The 16891-nt window shown below is 51.4% G+C and overlaps 1 protein-coding gene across 3 annotated transcripts in view; it reads right to left on the bottom strand.

The window, feature by feature from the left end:
* LOC135255108 (synaptotagmin-7-like) overlaps positions 1-16891 on the bottom strand; it is a 124625-nt gene that overhangs the window by 1977 nt on the left and 105757 nt on the right. For all 3 annotated transcript variants that reach the window (XM_064335865.1, XM_064335864.1, XM_064335863.1), the window contains 5 exons: positions 8658-8781; positions 5671-5938; positions 3858-4027; positions 1150-1264; positions 209-408 (listed from right to left, as the gene is read on the bottom strand). In XM_064335865.1, the coding sequence (XP_064191935.1) occupies positions 209-408; positions 1150-1264; positions 3858-4027; positions 5671-5938; positions 8658-8781 (877 nt within the window). The remainder of the gene's footprint in view (positions 1-208; positions 409-1149; positions 1265-3857; positions 4028-5670; positions 5939-8657; positions 8782-16891) is intronic.

The following is a 16891-nucleotide window of genomic DNA, read 5'->3' as shown; positions in this document are numbered from 1 at the left end:
ACAGTGTCAGTCAGTTTGTGAATCACTCATTCACAGTGCCAGTCAGTTCGTGATTCAGTTGATCACAGTGTCAGTAAGTTTGTGAATCACTCATTCACAGTGCCAGTCAGTTCGTGATTCAGTAGATCACAGTGTCAGTCAGTTTGTGAATCAGTGGGTCACAGTGTCAGCACAGCGAGCTTAAGTGGGCTCCACCCATGAGGCCTACCTTGCCGATGACATCATTGCGACTCAGCCTGTCCTTGTCCATGACAGTGATGATGATCGTAGTCTCTCTCAGCACGTGGGCGGGGACGTCGAAGGGGAAGGACTCGTTAAAGACAGGGTTCAGGCATCGCTTCATCGTCACCGTCTTCTTCTTCTCCACACGCTTGTCCTTGTGCATCAGCCACACCTTCACATAGGGGTCTGCACCATTGGGGGGGGGGGGAGGGGGGGGGAAGAGGGAGATTTATTGTAATTATATATCATTTTTATCTCCTTCACACCTTAACTAATGTTAATTAATTATTTTTTTTACTATATGAATAAGGTTGTTTATTTTTTTAAATATGTTTGTTGTCAGGGTTGTGGGTCATACTTGTTGCATGTTGTATTTGTGCTTGCCATGTTTCTGTGTGTTATATGTGTTGCTTTCGCAATATGACTGTAGTTGCCCTGCCAATAATGCAAATTGAAATTGAAAATTGAAATCGAGAGAGAGATAGAGAGCGAAAGAGAAAGGGTCAGCAGGGTGCATGACACAGTGTGACTGATTATTCCAGATGAGTAAAGCATGCTAATAAGACAGTGGTGAGCAGGTGATTCAGTAGCAGTGTTCTTCAAGAAGGATTAGTGAGGTATATTCAGGGCCTGATTTACTAAGACCTTAAACATGTGAAAAACCTTACAGCACAAGCGAAATTAGTAAAACGACCAACGATTGGTGCACAACAAACACCATGACCAATCACTGGTCGTGTTATTGGTTCTGCATGTGCTAAAAGGTTTTGCAGGCCCTCGGTATGCTAAAAGGTAGATTCCAGCTTTGAGTCAGAATGGGGGTCTGAACCTATGATTGTCCCAAAAAAGGAGACGGTGAACAGGTGCGGAGCGACGGCGGTGCGTGAGTAAGAGACGGAGACGGCGGCTAAGCTTCAAAGGCGGTACCTGAGGTGCCCCCGATGTCCATGGCTTTGAGGTTCCGCGCTTTGATGATGCTCACAGTGATGGTGTTGGCCGTGGGGTTGTAGCACAGGGACACGAGCAGGTCTCCTCGACTCCCCTAAGAGGGACGGGGAGAGTTACTCACAAGTGCAGACACACAGACACTCAGACACACACACACACACACACACATACATACGCATTCCCATATGTACACCACGCACACACACACCCACATATACACCACACACCCCCCTACACACACACACACACTCACACATATACACCACACACCCATACACCCACACATTCACAGATATACAACACACACACACACGCACTCCCACACAGACACACACACACACACACATACATACGCATTCCCATATGTACAACACGCACACACACACCCACATATACACCACACACTCCCTTACACACACACACTCACACATATACACCACACACCCACACATTCACACATATACACCACACACACACACGAGCGCACACACACACGCACTCCCACACATACACACACGCACTAACACGCACACTTCCACATATACACCACACACACACACACACACACACACACTCCCCATATACACCACACACATGCACACAAACTCCCACATATACACCACACACACACACACACAGTAACACACATGCACACGTGTTCCAGGTGTTTTAACTCTCAGACAGGGCCCTACTGTGCGTCATTTTGACGTCTTCACCCCGTCTTTATCAATTCCAGTTTCAGACGCGCTGCCCGGCGTGAGTGTCAAAGCAGTTACCTCATCACATTTTACCAGGAATATACTGTCACAAAGCCTCTCTAATGCTCTAATTAAAAGACCGCAATATCTTCACATGCCGTTCCATGCAAAGGCAATGGTTTATGAAGGATTACATATGACCGTTATGTAAAACATTAAATTGGAATGTACAGTCAAATCCAAAATTGCTTGGGCTCAACCCTCTCGATAAAATAGCCCGCAAAAAAAAGCTTACGATGGATTTGTAAAGACGACGCGCAGTAATAACGGACTTGTTACACACGCTCGGTATGGAGAAAACCCACACCTGACAATTATCTCGAAGCGGTTTTCATTCCGCGGCTAACCGTCCATAGCCCACGCATAGAAATGCGATAGCAGTTCTCCATAGGATTCAATCGGCCTTTAACACATGCAACCAATGTTTCATGGTTTATCGCATCTTCGCCCTTTTTATGATGCTAAAATATGAATGTCAGATTGCTAAAAAACCCAGCAAACGTCTGCATGTGCAGTATCTATACCTCCCAGCGTTCCCACAGCTGGATCAAATACATATCTGAATGAATCCAGCTGCTTAGATACCAGTACATTTTTAAAAAAAACAGCATGTTCCTGAGAATGTTCAACGATACACTGGCGCCGAAAGGGTTACAAGCATTTCAAAGTATTATTCGATCCCAGTCTGGCGCTGCCATCTGGCCAAATTCTCCACTCTCTCCTCTCCCTCTTCAACTACATCCCTCCCTCTCCCCCCACCCCTCAAACACCCCCCCCCACACAACTCCAATCTCTCCTCTCCCTCTTCAACTACATCCCTCCCTCTCCGCCCACCCTCAACCACCACCCGTCCCCCCACCCCTCAAACACCCCCCACAGCTCCACTCTCTCCTCTCCCTCTTCAGCTACATCCCTCCCTCTCCCCCATCCCTCAAACACCCCTACCCCATCCCCCTCAAACACCCCCCCACAGCTCACTCTCTCCTCTCCTCTTCAACTACATCCCTCCCTCTACCCCACAACCCCACCCCTCAAACACCCCACACAGCTCCACTCTCTCCTCTCCCTCTTCAACTACATCCCTCCCTCTCCCCCACCCTCAACCACCACCGTCCCCCACCCCACCACCCCACCCCTCAAACCACCCCCACAGCTCCAATCTCTCCTTCCCCTTTCAACTACATCCCCCCTCTCCCCCCACCCTCAAACACCCCCCCCACAAGCTCCACTCTCTCCCTCGCCTCTTCAACTACATCCTCCCTCTCCCCCACCCCTCAAACACCCCCTACCCCATCCCCCTCAAACAACCCCCCCACAGCTCCACTCTCTCCTCTCCCTCTTCAACTACATCCCTCCCGCTCCCCCCACCCCTCAAACACCCCCCCCACAGCTCCACTCTCTCCTCTCCCTCTTCAACTACATCCCTCCTCTCCCCCATCCCTCAAACACCCCCTACCCCACCTCCCCTCAAACAACCCCCCCACAGCTCCACTCTCTCCTCTCCCCTTCAGCTACATCCCTCCCTCTACCCCACACCCCCACCCCTCAAACACCCCCCACAGCTCCACTCTCTACTCTCCCTCTTCAACTACATCCCTCCCTCTCCGCCCACCCTCAACCCCCACCCGTCCCCCCACCCCTCAAACACCCCCCACAGCTCCAATCTCTCCTCTCCCTCTTCAACTACATCCCTCCCTCTCCCCCCATCCCTCAAACACCCCGTACCCCACCCCCCTCAAACAACCCCCCCACAGCTCCACTCTCTCCTCTCCCTCTTCAACTACATCCCTCCTCTCCCCCCACCCCTCAAACAACCCCCCCACAGCTCCACTCTCTCCTCTCCCTCTTCAACTACAATCCCTCCCTCTACCCCCCCCCACCCCTCAAACACCAAACAACCCCCCCACCCCCCACCAACCCCCATCTTACGCTGCCATCGCTGCATGGTTTGAGCTCCTTCCAGAAGGTCTGCATGTGCGCCAGGTCCACCTTGTTGAGGGGGATGGAGACCTCCCCGATGGGGTCGTTGCGGCTGAAGCGGTCGTAGTCCAGCACCTGCAGGTAGAGCGTCCGCTGGACCACCTTCTCGTACGGGAACCCTGGGGAACACAGAGCCGGTCGCGCCACGCGCGCGGCGTTAATTCTCCCATTTCACGCCTCCGTTCCGCTCCCTTTTTTTTTTTTCCTTTTCGGGAACGCTACGCCTCCTTTTGGTCCGCGGCTTAATTTGTCCGCTTGTCTACACGCTCCGGCGACGCGAAAATATATTTGTCGGGTCAATTAAAACAATTTGAGCCGAAGGTGAGCCGAAATGGAGCGTGAGGCGGGCGGGGGGGGAGGAGCGAGAGAGGGATTAAGGCGAGAGAAGGGGAGGTGAGAGAGGAAGAAAGATGATTCAGAGTAAGAGAGAGCAAACATGACAATAGGGTAGAAAAGTGATTTATACAGTAGGACAGGGAAACTATGACAGTAGGGAAGAAAGAAAAGAAAGGAGGGCAAGCAGAGAGAGAGAGAGAGAGAGAGAGAGATTACGGAGACGGAGAGAGAGATTAAGGTGATCTGAGAAAAGGCCTCCCCAGCCGATGTCAGATTATCTCCTCGTGAGCAGAAGACGCTGTACTACAGAGCAAGCTGTTGAGGACGTTTGATCACTATAACAGACCCAATGCCAGCATTGATGCAGGCAAAACATGCTCACAAACACATGCGCACACACACACACACACACACAAACACACACACACACCTACGCATACACACACACAGTCCCATACTGCTATACTTGTGAGGACTTCCCATTGACTACGTTCATTCCGTAACCTATAACCCTAACCCTAACCCTAACCACTACATGCCTAACCTTAACCCTAACCTTAACCTAATTCTAACTCTAACCCTAAGTCCTAACCCTAAAACAGCCTCTTGAACTTGTGAGGACCAGCGAAAGGTCCCCACAAAGATACATTTTCCTCATCTTTCTATCCTTGTGAGGATATCTGGTTCTCGCAAAGATAGTATTACAAGTTCACAGATGCCCATGCACACACACACACACACAAACACACACACCTGTACACACACACACACACACGAACACACACACCTGCACACACACACACACACATACGCACACACACAGTCCCGTACTCCTATACTTGTGAGGGCTTCCCATTGACTACATTCATTCCGTAACCTCTAACCCTAACCCTAACCACTACATGCCTAACCTTAACCCTAACCTTAACCTAATTCTAACTCTAACCCTATGTCCTAACCCTAAAACAGCCTCTTGAACTTGTGAGGACCAGCGAAAGGTCCCCACAAAGATAAACTTTCCTCATCTTTCTATCCTTGTGAGGATATCTGGTTCTCACAAAGATAGTATTACAAGTTCACAGATGCCCATGCACACACACACACACACACACACACACTTAGACACACATATCGCCACAGACTCTCTTAAGCATCATCATTTGATATTTCTTCAATATCAAACACGGGTCATCCAGCTCCAAGCGAAAAAGAAAAAAAAGAAAAAAAAGGCGGCAGGAGGCCTCGCTGGAGAACAACGGCCGCGGCGAGACGAGTGCATTCACGTCCGCTCCGAGGTGGAAAAACTAGCGCTGGCCGCGGTCCAGCGGGCTCCGAAAGACAAAAGCCCCCCGCGGTGACGGATGGACGCGCGCTTCGGGGGGGGGAAGAACGGGGGGGGGGGGGCGAGGCCGTCGCCCGCGCTGACCTTCGAAGAGGAAGGTCTCGTTCCAGTGGGGGTTGAGGTTCTTCCGCTTGACCTTGGTCTCCAGCTTGTGCTTCTTGTCGGGCAGCAGGTAGATCTTGACGAAGGGGTCGGAGGTTCCCGAGAAGTCCTTGGCGGGCAGGTCCTGGCCCTTCAGGATCTTGACGGTGAGGGTGGACTCCTGGAAGTTGTAGCCCACGCTGAACTGGATGCGCCCCAGCTTCTCGCACACGTGGCCTTCGTGGTCGTCCTCCTCCGAGCCTGGAGACAACTGCCGGGGGAGAGGTTGGGGGGGGGGGGGGGGGGGAGGGAGAGACACAGACACAGACTCACAGGCTGAGAACCTTCTATGCTGACATCACACCAAAGCACTGACACTCTGTTAAAATTACCAGCGTCGGTGGCTTTGAAAGCAGAGATGTCCCACAGACATCATCCCAGAGAAACCTCATATTCAGTGACAGGATCGCAGTAACATTAGAAAATCCTGTTACATGTGGAATGAAACGAAATGCTGAAACTGGGATATACACAATACCGGAATCAATCACTTGCACACTGACTGCGTTTGACACATGCTGAGTTTGTTTGGGCTGGACCAGTATAGCATTTCCTCCAGCTCCTCGCTGTCCAGATTGGATTCCTACTTACAGTTACCCTGCGATCCCTACTGGTTAACCTGTACCCCTGTAACCTTATAAGCACATTGGTGTAATGTGTGTCGACGCTGTGAAAATCTTTTGTACCTGAAGCACTCTCATTGCTAGCATCGCGGCTGTACCCCTCTGGCTTTTTTCTGCAGTCCTAATCCTTTTTTGGTGGGGGGGGTGGGGGGGGTGACTGAAATGTTTTTATAACATTAGCCAGATTGGTGGCGTTTAATTTCCCAGCTAATTTTTTTAAGAGGCAGGAGGTGCTCAGATTTGCAGATAGAGCACTCCACCTTTCTCTCGCACGCGACCTCCGCTCCGCCACTGCTTAGCAAGGAGAGTGTGACGGCAATCCCTTTAAAAGGCCAGCGTCTCACAGGGAGGGAGGGGGGGAGAAAGGGAAAGGAAGGGGGAGGGGAGAGCAGGAGCAGAGAGGAGAGAGCGACAGAGAGAGAGGACGAGACAGAGAGAGAAGAGAGCGAGCGAGAGAGAGAGCGAGACAGAGAGAGAGCGAGAGCAAGAGAGAAAAAGAGCGAGAGAGAGGGAGAGGCAGAGAGACAGACATACAGACAGACAGAATGAGAGAAAGAGAGAGAGAGGGAGAGGCAGAGACACTGGAGGCATGGCCCAAGGTTGACTTCCTAGACTCATGACATTCATTATTGGCAGACTGCTGTATTCTCCCCATACCCCACCCCCACCCCCACCCCCCCTCTCTCTCCCTTGCTGAGGCCTGATTGGGTTAGCAGGGGACTGGGATGGAGGGATGGCAGAGGGAGATAACAGCTCCCCACAGAGTGGCAGGACATCACCTCAGCAGCACTGTCCAGGCCTCTCCCGGCCGGCCGGCCGGCCCCCCCTGCGGAAGCCCCCTTATCGGCTGCCTTTAATGGAGTGAGCCCACATACTCTACTGGCTAAAGGTGTGTGTGTGCGCGTGTGTGTGTGTAAGTGTGTGTGCATGTGTAGATGCGTGCTTGTGTGCGTATGTGTGTATGCATGTGCATGTGTGTGTGTGTGTGTATGAATGTATGCTAATGTGTGCTTGTGGGTAAGTGTGCAGATGTGTGCTTGTGTGTGTGTGTGTGTGTGTGTGTGTGTGTGTGTGTGTGTGTGCATGTCTGCGTGTGCATGTGTATACAGCACACACACACACACGCACACACACAGGAATGCAACGCCCTGGGAACACCTGCGTCTTCCTCACTCCTTGGCAATAGGTGAGCTGCCCTCAATCAGTGTTGCCAGATGCTCGTCAGTTCAATGCCAAAGATATTCCTGACAATCTGCCATCTTTAATTCACCCCATGCCTTTTTTTTCCCCACAAATCCCCACATTCGGTGGAAAAAAAACTCCAGTGTGGCAACCCTGCAATAAATAGTCAGGAATTTCCTCAGCAGTGCTTAATAAATGATCGAAACATCAGGTTTTGCACACCATAGCAATATCCAAACGGATATTAATATCAAGGTAAGGGAACAGGGGGGCAGTGAATTGACTGGGCTGGTGGATTACACACACGGGGTGCTGTTGTGAACAAACAAAATAAAAATGAGAAACTACCCATAAATTTTGGCAGTCGCAGTCAGATATAATTAGCCCTTCAGTTTCGCTTGACAAATTATGGGCTTTGAGTGACAAATGTCCTCGTGGATTAGCTAGCGGCATATTCGCACACACACACACACACACACACACAAGACAGAGGCAGGAAGAGAACCGAAGCCGCATCCGGAAACGATAAATTTCAAAATCGAATTCGACATCCTTATCGGGACGACCAGGTTCTGTCGCGACCGCCGTTATCGCCGCTGCTCGAAAGTGCTTCGGAGGAGCACCTCGAGCCGGCGCTAAACGCTCAGCCCTAGCGGCGGCTAAAAAAACGCAGGACGAAGCTGAAGGGCTTCGCGCCGCGCGCGCGCAGGCTATTCATTAGCCCCCGCGAGGGCTTAATGACTCGACAAGGCGGCGGCTCGCATCGCGCCGCGGTCACGCTAACGATCGGGCTTCCGAGGCGCGATCCGGAACGAGGGGGGGGCCGAGGCGTAATTCACCTTGGCAGCCGCCCTCGGCCCGCGACGGACGGACGGACGGACGGCCGCCCGACCGGCCTCCGCGGGCCGTGAGTCACCGCGGATTCCGGGGGGGGGCGTTCGTCGACGGCGGCGGCGGAGGGCGTTTCGGGCAAATTACCTCCGCGCCTCCTGCTTGAAAACGTCCGCCGCGGGTCACCTTGCACCGGGGCCGCACCGGAAGGGGACGGTAACAGATGAACAGATAGGAGGGAGAGCGGCGGAGGGGAGAGGAGAGGAGGGGAGGGGAGGGGAGGCGGTATCTCACCATCAGCATCTCGCTGGTGAGGGAGTTGGCCAGGTCGGAGACGGAGGAGTGGCCGTCGTTCCGCCGGTCGCCCTCTTCGGGGGGGTGGCCCTTGGGGCTGTTGCCCGGCTTGTTGCCCCCGGCCCTGTGGGAGCACAGGTCAGGATCACTGTGGAAACTCTGGTATTCGGGAACGGGAGGGGGCGATGACGGGTCAGTAGGCAAGTTGGTGGAAGGGAGGGGGATTGGGGGGGGGTTGGGGTGGTGTAAGGGGCTGCAGGGTTTTGGCGGGTTGTCGAGCGATCTTCCTTTACCCTCCACACTCTCATGCGTGTTTCCCCACCATGATGGGTCTGGTACTGGGCAGAGGTGGGTAACCCGGCTTCAAAGAGTAAAAAGACTGACCATGTATTTGCTCCACCACCATGCACTGAACCAGCTGATTCTAATTAGCATAACTCTTCACCATGGTAGGAGAACTAATTATTATAATCAGCTGGTTTAGTGCATGTTGGTGGCGCAAATACATGGTCAGTCTTTTTACTCTTTGAAGCCAGGTTACCCACCTCTGGTACTGGGAATTTTTAACATGACCTCAAAGCCGCACATTAACACCTCATACAGTACTACAGTACAGGCATTGAAATAAATACCCCACCAGAGCACTGAACACTCCACGGTTGGAGCCTGTAATGGAGTTCTGTATCTGTAAAGCAAAGCGCACAGCGGTACCTGAGGACTGGACCTGATCACGGCATATGCATTTTGAACCACGCTAGCACAAGGCATACTGCAAACTTTAACAGCATTGCAGTAAGGTTGTGTAAAGTCGCAGTGGATAACAACGCTGTTCCACAGATTCTTATGGATTTTCTTACTTTCTTCCCAAAGACCTCAAACCACAACTTCCAGGAATATGATGCACAGATCCAGATTGAATGAAAACATTTCAAGAACACGTTTGCGATGCAACAAAGGCATTTCTTGATAAGAAATCATAATATGAATTCTCTGGAATTTTCCACGAACTGAATGACTAGAACAGCACAACCATACGTGGCCTTGCTACAGTGTTGTACGGGGTTGCAGTGACGCTAAGCGCTAGCTGGGGCCCGACAGCTCCGTAGCTGGGGCCTGACAGGCGTCACGCCAGGGCTGATGTCTGGACAATGCAGCTGAGATACCGCACCGAGGGTAATGACAGGCTAGACCGGTCGGCCAGGCTGTTGTGTGAAAATGTGAACCCTGGAACCCAAAATGACACTGGGGAGGGCAGCCCCCATTCACACACAGCTGTCGCCAGCCAATCGGAATGCTCGGAGCATCGTAACGGTGCCACCAAATGAAAATGAGCGTTCTGAGAGCCGAGATACTGATTTGGGCAATGATGTTGGGTTATGGTCTCGATGTCCAGCAATACGCAGGCAAATCTTCCATAACTGACAAGTCGGAAATGACAGGGCATAGTCAGCAATATGAAAAGGGGAGACTGTAAAATTAATGCGGCAAAATATTTTTTCTATGGGTTCGGATCAGTTAGCCACTGATTACTCCTGCATTTCTGGGGCTCCTGAAGCATCATTACCCCATCGCTAGAAAATGATGTCATTAAATTTAAATTAAAAATTCATTCTAGGTGGTATAGCGTGATTACATTGCATATGCATGTCAAAAACAATTACTCAGGGTGCTCTACCAATGAAACTGATATGAGACCGAAGATGATCATTTGTAGGGGTGACTTCCCACATTGCCAGGTTAATGATGATAAAATCACATGTATAGCAGGTTATTTCAAAAACTGAGCTGAGCTTGAAGCAAAATTATTCATTGATTCTTACAATCCCATCCATCGATGAATAAGGAAGCAAAAAGATGGATGAAAGAATGACCTAGCCCAGTACCAGTACACACAGTGAGTAAAGCCCATCTTCCCTCCTCAAGGGGAAGCCTACACTGTACCCTGGTGCAACTGGCTAATGTCTCCAGCCTCTCTCTCTCTCTCTCTCTCTCTCTTTCATACGCACGCACACACACACACACACACACACACACACACACACGCACGCATCAATATGCACCAGAGGCTTAGCACAGCCCAGACCTCTCTGCTTGTCTATTTCCGGCGTCCCTGGGGTGAACACGGTCGGCTCACCGAGACGTTTTAGGAAAAGAGGTACAGGTGATTTCGCCGAGAGGGGGAAAGATGGAAGAATGACAGGAAACAATCAACAGGGGACTGTGGCGTAGTGCGACGTTTGTTCTGGTGAGAGCGCGTTCATTTGTCACAATTCAGCTTGGACACAGTCCAGGAGAATACACGGCTTGGGAGAGGAGGCTCACCTCAGGGGGCACGGAGAGACCACTATCAGTTATTTATAGGGATGGGAATCTGAGGGGTGCGTGTGTGTGTGTGTGTGTGTGTGTGTGTGTGTGTTGGGGGGGTTTGGAAACTTTCAGAGGCAAAGTCAAGGCTCCTGTGTAATTAGCAATGGCCTTGCCCCTCAGCACAATAACAACAGCAAGATCCCAGTAGCAACAAGAGCAAGAGGGTCAGATTAGGAGAGAGAAAGAAAGAGAGAGAGAGAGAGAGCGGGAGAGAGAGGACAGAAAAAGGCACTCCCCAGCTAATGTTAGGTTACAGTCTGGTGAGCAGAAGACACACAGAATTCCAGAGCAGACTGACTGGTCAAGGCACATCGAGAGGCAAGACGCTAATGAGCAGTTAGCAAGAAAGACAGACACAGAGAGAAAAGGAAAGCGAGAGAAAGAAGGAGAAAGAGCGGGGGGGGGGGCGGGCAGGTTGTGCTGACACGCAATGGAGGCACACGGAAAATTATAAGAAGGCGCTGCGGAGAAGACAGGTGAGGAGGAGGGCGAGCGAGAGAGAGGGAGAGACATTTATCTGCGTTAAGAGGAGAGGCAGTAGATTAATAGCATGAACAAAGAGAGGTTACGGAATCAAACGAAAACAAGAGTGAGACATCAACACACACGCCAGTGCGTTTGTTTGCCTGTTTTTATCTATTTTTTTTTAAAACTGAGCTGCAAGAAAGAAAGGAGGAGGGGTATAAGAAAAGAAAAAAAAGGCCTGGAAACACAAGAAAGACTTAATTTCGGTCAGTTAGAAAAGAAAGAACTACTACTACTACTAAAAATAAATAGACGAATACACACACACGTACAAAAATACACAGTGGAGGAAAAGGCTGAGGGTGAAACAGAGATGCTGAAAGGTCCCATAGGGAGGGAGGGAGTGGCAGGAGAGAGGAGGGAGGAGGAAAGAAATAAAAACACTGATTAGTTACAGAAAAGAAACCGGGACTGGGAAATAGCACTTGCTTAACAGAGCGAGGGAAATATAACGACAGAGGACGAAAGAGAGCGGGAAAGAGAGAAAGAGAGAGACAGATTAAAGAGACTATATACAAAGACACAGGGAAAAGGGAAGAAAACAGAGAGTTAGGTGATCATATGTCCGCATCTTGTAAACGGCGCTACGCGACTAGAGGAGGCATGAATGAAGAGAGAGATCTAGGGGGCGGCTGTAGAAACCAGAGACATTTGAAATACAGAGCCCATCCTCTGCAGGGCATCGTTTGCTTTTCCCTGTCCTGCGACGATCGTTTCCGCACTCGCTCGCAGCGCCGATATCTGCGCGTTTATTCCGACACAAAGCGGGGGGGCGCGGTCAAATCCTTGGCAGCTGACCGGATCGCACAGCGCTCCCCATCGGGGGAGAGAGTAAAGCCAGATGACTGGGCGTTCCAAAGTTAGAATTGAGCGCTGTTCCAACCTGCTGCCAGGAGACCGCGCTCTGACCAAAAGCCAAGCTCGACCGCGACATGACCGCAGGAGGTGGTCCGTGCCCATTGTCCATTAGTCTGGGGGACGAGGCGGTGTATTTGGAACGTCTCTGGTGCTCAGATGGGAAGGGTAATGGAGAGTTCACACTAACCGGCACAGAGCTAAACTGGTGCAGCACTAAGGGCGTGGGGCAAGGTGGGAAATATGCAAATCAGCCACCCCCCCCCTATTGGATTTGTACAATTTAAACTGACATTTTTTGGAAAAAGCACACAGGCGGTAGCCATTCCAGCGAAAGCTGGGCCTTCGACATCCAAGAGGAATGGTCCCCACAGACAGTCTGTCTGTCTGTCTGTCTGGTGCACCATTTGTCTGTCTGTCTGACAGTTAAAACAAATTTTTTTTTTTGGAGGGGATGTCACTTGGAGGGTCGTCTGAACCCTCTGAAGGGTGGAGATGAGCACTAACCAAAATGAGCAACAAACAAATCCTGTCGTTTCTCTTCTCAGTATAAAAATACAGACACAGTCAAATAAAAGAAGACAGACAGAGAGACAGACAGTTAAAGGCAAGCAAAGCAAGACAGGCAGACGGACAGACGGACGGACGGACGGACGGAGGGACGGACAGGCAGACGAACCGTTGGCGAAGGTTACAGAAACAGGGGGTGAAGCGAAACCACAACAAGGGGGAAGGTCTCTGATCTCCGGGAGGTATCGATTCACAGAGTTGTGCGTTGACGGGGGGTGGGGTGGGGTGGGGGGGTTGAAGCCAAAGAATTTTTGATTTGGTAAAACAGCCCACACGCCAAACCGCAGGCGCGCCCCGGCGAGAGAGCCGGAAACGAAAGGGGAACGCCGACGTCCCCCTGAAGCGAGGCTCTTTGAGGTCAGAGGAAGGCCCGAAGGCCCTTCCTCCGTCGGCAGAAAACTACCAGCCCCAGACCTCTCTGCCCATCATCTCCTCCTTTTCCCTCTGCCTCCTCCTCCCTCCCCACTATCCGTTCGAGGGAGGGGAGGCCTTCTGGAAAAAAAAAAAAAAAAAAAAAAAAAAAACGCTGTCGGGACTAAATAATACATCCCTCCTCATGCTTCATTCAAGAGGTACAGTCCATTTCCTGGGAGGAACACCGAGGCCCAAGCCAGAGTCTTTCTGCCACCGGTAAAATTACATCGACTATTGAGCGAGGATTGGGTTCACAGGAGGTACCGAATGGTGTCATATTTTGAATGAGAATGAGAATAGCAGCCGGATGCCTGGCTGGCAAGGACTGTTGAGAACGGAGCTGCTCGTTCAGGCAGGAGAGCATCCAAACTTTGTCAGCCCATTCACTATTATGCCCACTATTCTGTCCAATATAATGTATTTCTACATGAAAATACAGAGTATATCAGGCTCTAATGCCCCCTCCCAATAAATAAGGAAGAGGCTTTATTTTTGAGGCTCTGAGCTAAGATAAATACAGGGGCATATAGATTTGTATAATACAGTAAGTATGGGACTACTACAACACTCTGCTAATGTGTACAGGTGTAACTCCGTAACTGGAAACACATGTACTGTATGTGGGCATAGAGCTAGATGCCCGGGTGTCGTTCAGCCTGCAGTGGCATGTAGCAGCCAGCAGGGGGCAGAGGGGGCCACAGAGCTGCTACGGGAGCCCACTACTCCCACAGCACCAGCAAAGAAAGTGGGCTGTCGGCATGGCAACGGCTGGAGAAACACAGAGAGCCAGGGACAGGGGAGGGAGGCCTTGGGGGTGGGGGGGGGAATAAAGGAAGAGGGCAGCAAACAGCAGACACATTGAGAACAAGGCAGACAAGGCAGGATATATGACAGGTACGGGTGAGTGCCTCGCAGAAGATACACACACACACACACACACACACAGACAGACGTGCACACGCGTGTGTGCACGCACACGCACGGGGGGGGAGACGCACACGCACACGGAGGCGGGCAGGGCCACTTTGGGTTTCACCGTGACCTGTGATACTATCCTTTATGTTTTTCGTTACCTGACCGCGGGCGAGTCGCTTGGTGAAGGGGAGGGGGAGAGAGACACACTCCGCTTCCAGGCTGGAGAGAAATGCGAGAGAGACACCCTTACCCAACCCCCCCCCCCCCGCCCCCACCCACCCCCGCCCCCTCACCCACCCCCCGCCCCCTCAAACCCCAATCCAAAAAACCCACCGGCGTCCCACACACGAACGCACACATACCCCCCCCGACCACCTCTCTCCCCGTCCGCACCACCGACACTCCATTCACTCTCACCTCCTTGGTCCTCCCTACTGTAGACTGCCGCTCGTCACGAGCGCGGAGTTCGGAGCGAGGAGTCGATGCTCGGCGCGGCGCCGCTTACATAACAGCTACTGTACGGGATGGAGCTCTGGTGCCTCGCGGTATTTACAGTGCAAACGTTCTGCCACGAGGCTTTTCCTGGCTGTCTGGCCTGTGTCCCAGTCCCTTGACCCTCCCGAGGTTTCACTGGACGATGCTACATCAGAAATACGCTAAATGAGAGATATTATTTGAGCTTTTATTGAGAAATTGAAATCCATTCGTTTTCTCCACCTGCAACCGAACAGGGAGAGGGAGGGGTGCTCTGAGGAGCTGAAGTCACAGGACCAGCACCGTCCACCCCCTCACCCCCCCCAGGTGTTCTTTATCCTCCCTGCTGAATACCACTGCCTCCAGGCAAAGGAACCTGTGGTCACGAGGTTCAGTGCCCTACCGTTTTATCTCCACCTCCACCGGTACCCTGAGCTCCAGCAGTGTCTCTTTCTCAAGGAGAGAGTCCGAGAATCTGCTGCTTCAGGGAGATGGGATTTGCCGCCTCCTGACACGCTATTGGTCCAAGGAATCTGGCTCGTTCCTCTCCAGAGGTGGTTAGGTTCTGCGTCTGTGGTGCTCCCAACCTCTGATCCACGATTGGTTAACCCCATCCTATACCCACGTCAGCCATTCAGAGCCAGGACCAGTGGTTGAGGTTGCAAGGTATCTGTGCTTTGGAGGTTGCTATCTGTCTGCAGAGGTGTATAAGCAGGTTGTTCGAAACACTGAAGTAACACAAGAGCGTCTCACTAATGTGGGGTCATCTCCCAAGTGAATGCATTATTAGAGCCTATGGAGGTCGATTAATATCGCTTACCTCCTTTGTGCTTTGTCAGTGGAAACTTCTGCTCAGAGGAAGGCTTGCTCCTGCTCCAGAGTTTTCACCATGGTGCCCACTAGTCTTCACTCTCTTTCTCTCTCATTCCCAGTTCCCCCATCCAATCTGTGATCTAGCTCGCCCTTTTGATTAAACCATGAAGTGCAATTAAAATCCTCAACTCCTAGACCACTCTGCGTGCTGGGAAAATATCCCAGAGTAACTTAGATCCTTGTAAACAGCTCTCCATTAAGAGATATGGAACAGAGGCCTGCGCTGCCCAGACACACACACACACACATACTGCCGCACGCACGTACCCACAATCATCCACCCGGGTACATACACACACACACACACACACACAGACATACTGCCGCACGCACGTACCCACAATCATCCACCCGGGTACAGACACACACACACACATGCGCGCACACACGTGCATGTGCTAACAAAAAAATATCAGCGAACAGCCACGCACATGCCCATACGTGCAAACGCACCTCACACCTGTTCTGGAGCCGCGCGCGGCGCCTGCGTGCCGCCCTGCTGTGTGGAAGCACCTGCGTGCCGCGCTCGTGCGATTAATGGCCCCCTGCTCTAAAGCCGGCTCTCTCCGGAGCCGCACAGCGGGAATTTCGGGCGGGACCGGGCGGGCGCGCCGAACGGGCAGTGCCGAACGGCGAACAAGGCGCAGACGGCGACGGTGTCGAGATTGTCGAAGCCCCGCTATATATTTCCTGGACGCAGCCCGGTAGAGACAAAGCAATTACGAGCAGATCAGACGATATCCATTTCTCATGACCTTATATGGATTCCTTGGCATATTGAACAATAAATATAATCGCAATATCCTTAATGAAACGTGGTAATGATTATAGTCTGACCGGCACGTTTCCGTTATAGCCTCTGTGTCACTGTTGGAATCAGCCAACCAGACTAGTTGGATGAAATCTCGAAAAATCCAGTTATAGACTGCAGTGCAGCACAGACTGAATTATTTGTAGGCGCGAGCAGAGTCTGCACCAGATAACACCGACACACATCCAAAAGTATTTTCAAAACCCGAACGTCAGCAAGCAGATGCACCTGTCTGATATTCTCAGATCTATTAGCTTTCTGCAAACTGTCCCATTTTTCTTAAAATTACAAAAACACAAATGATAACACACTCATAAAAGCAAACAATTCACCAACAGTAATTACTAAGACATTTAGCTAACAGAAAATGCTGTGCCTTAGTGTTCTTTACACATATGTCTTTATAACGGACACCGTATCCAACTTTTCC

The sequence above is a fragment of the Anguilla rostrata genome, chromosome 5 (genome assembly GCF_018555375.3).
Source record: "Anguilla rostrata isolate EN2019 chromosome 5, ASM1855537v3, whole genome shotgun sequence".
Lineage (NCBI taxonomy): Eukaryota > Metazoa > Chordata > Actinopteri > Anguilliformes > Anguillidae > Anguilla > Anguilla rostrata.
The sequence above is the reverse complement of the archived record's forward strand: the minus strand, read 5'-3'. Positions and strand labels throughout refer to the sequence as shown.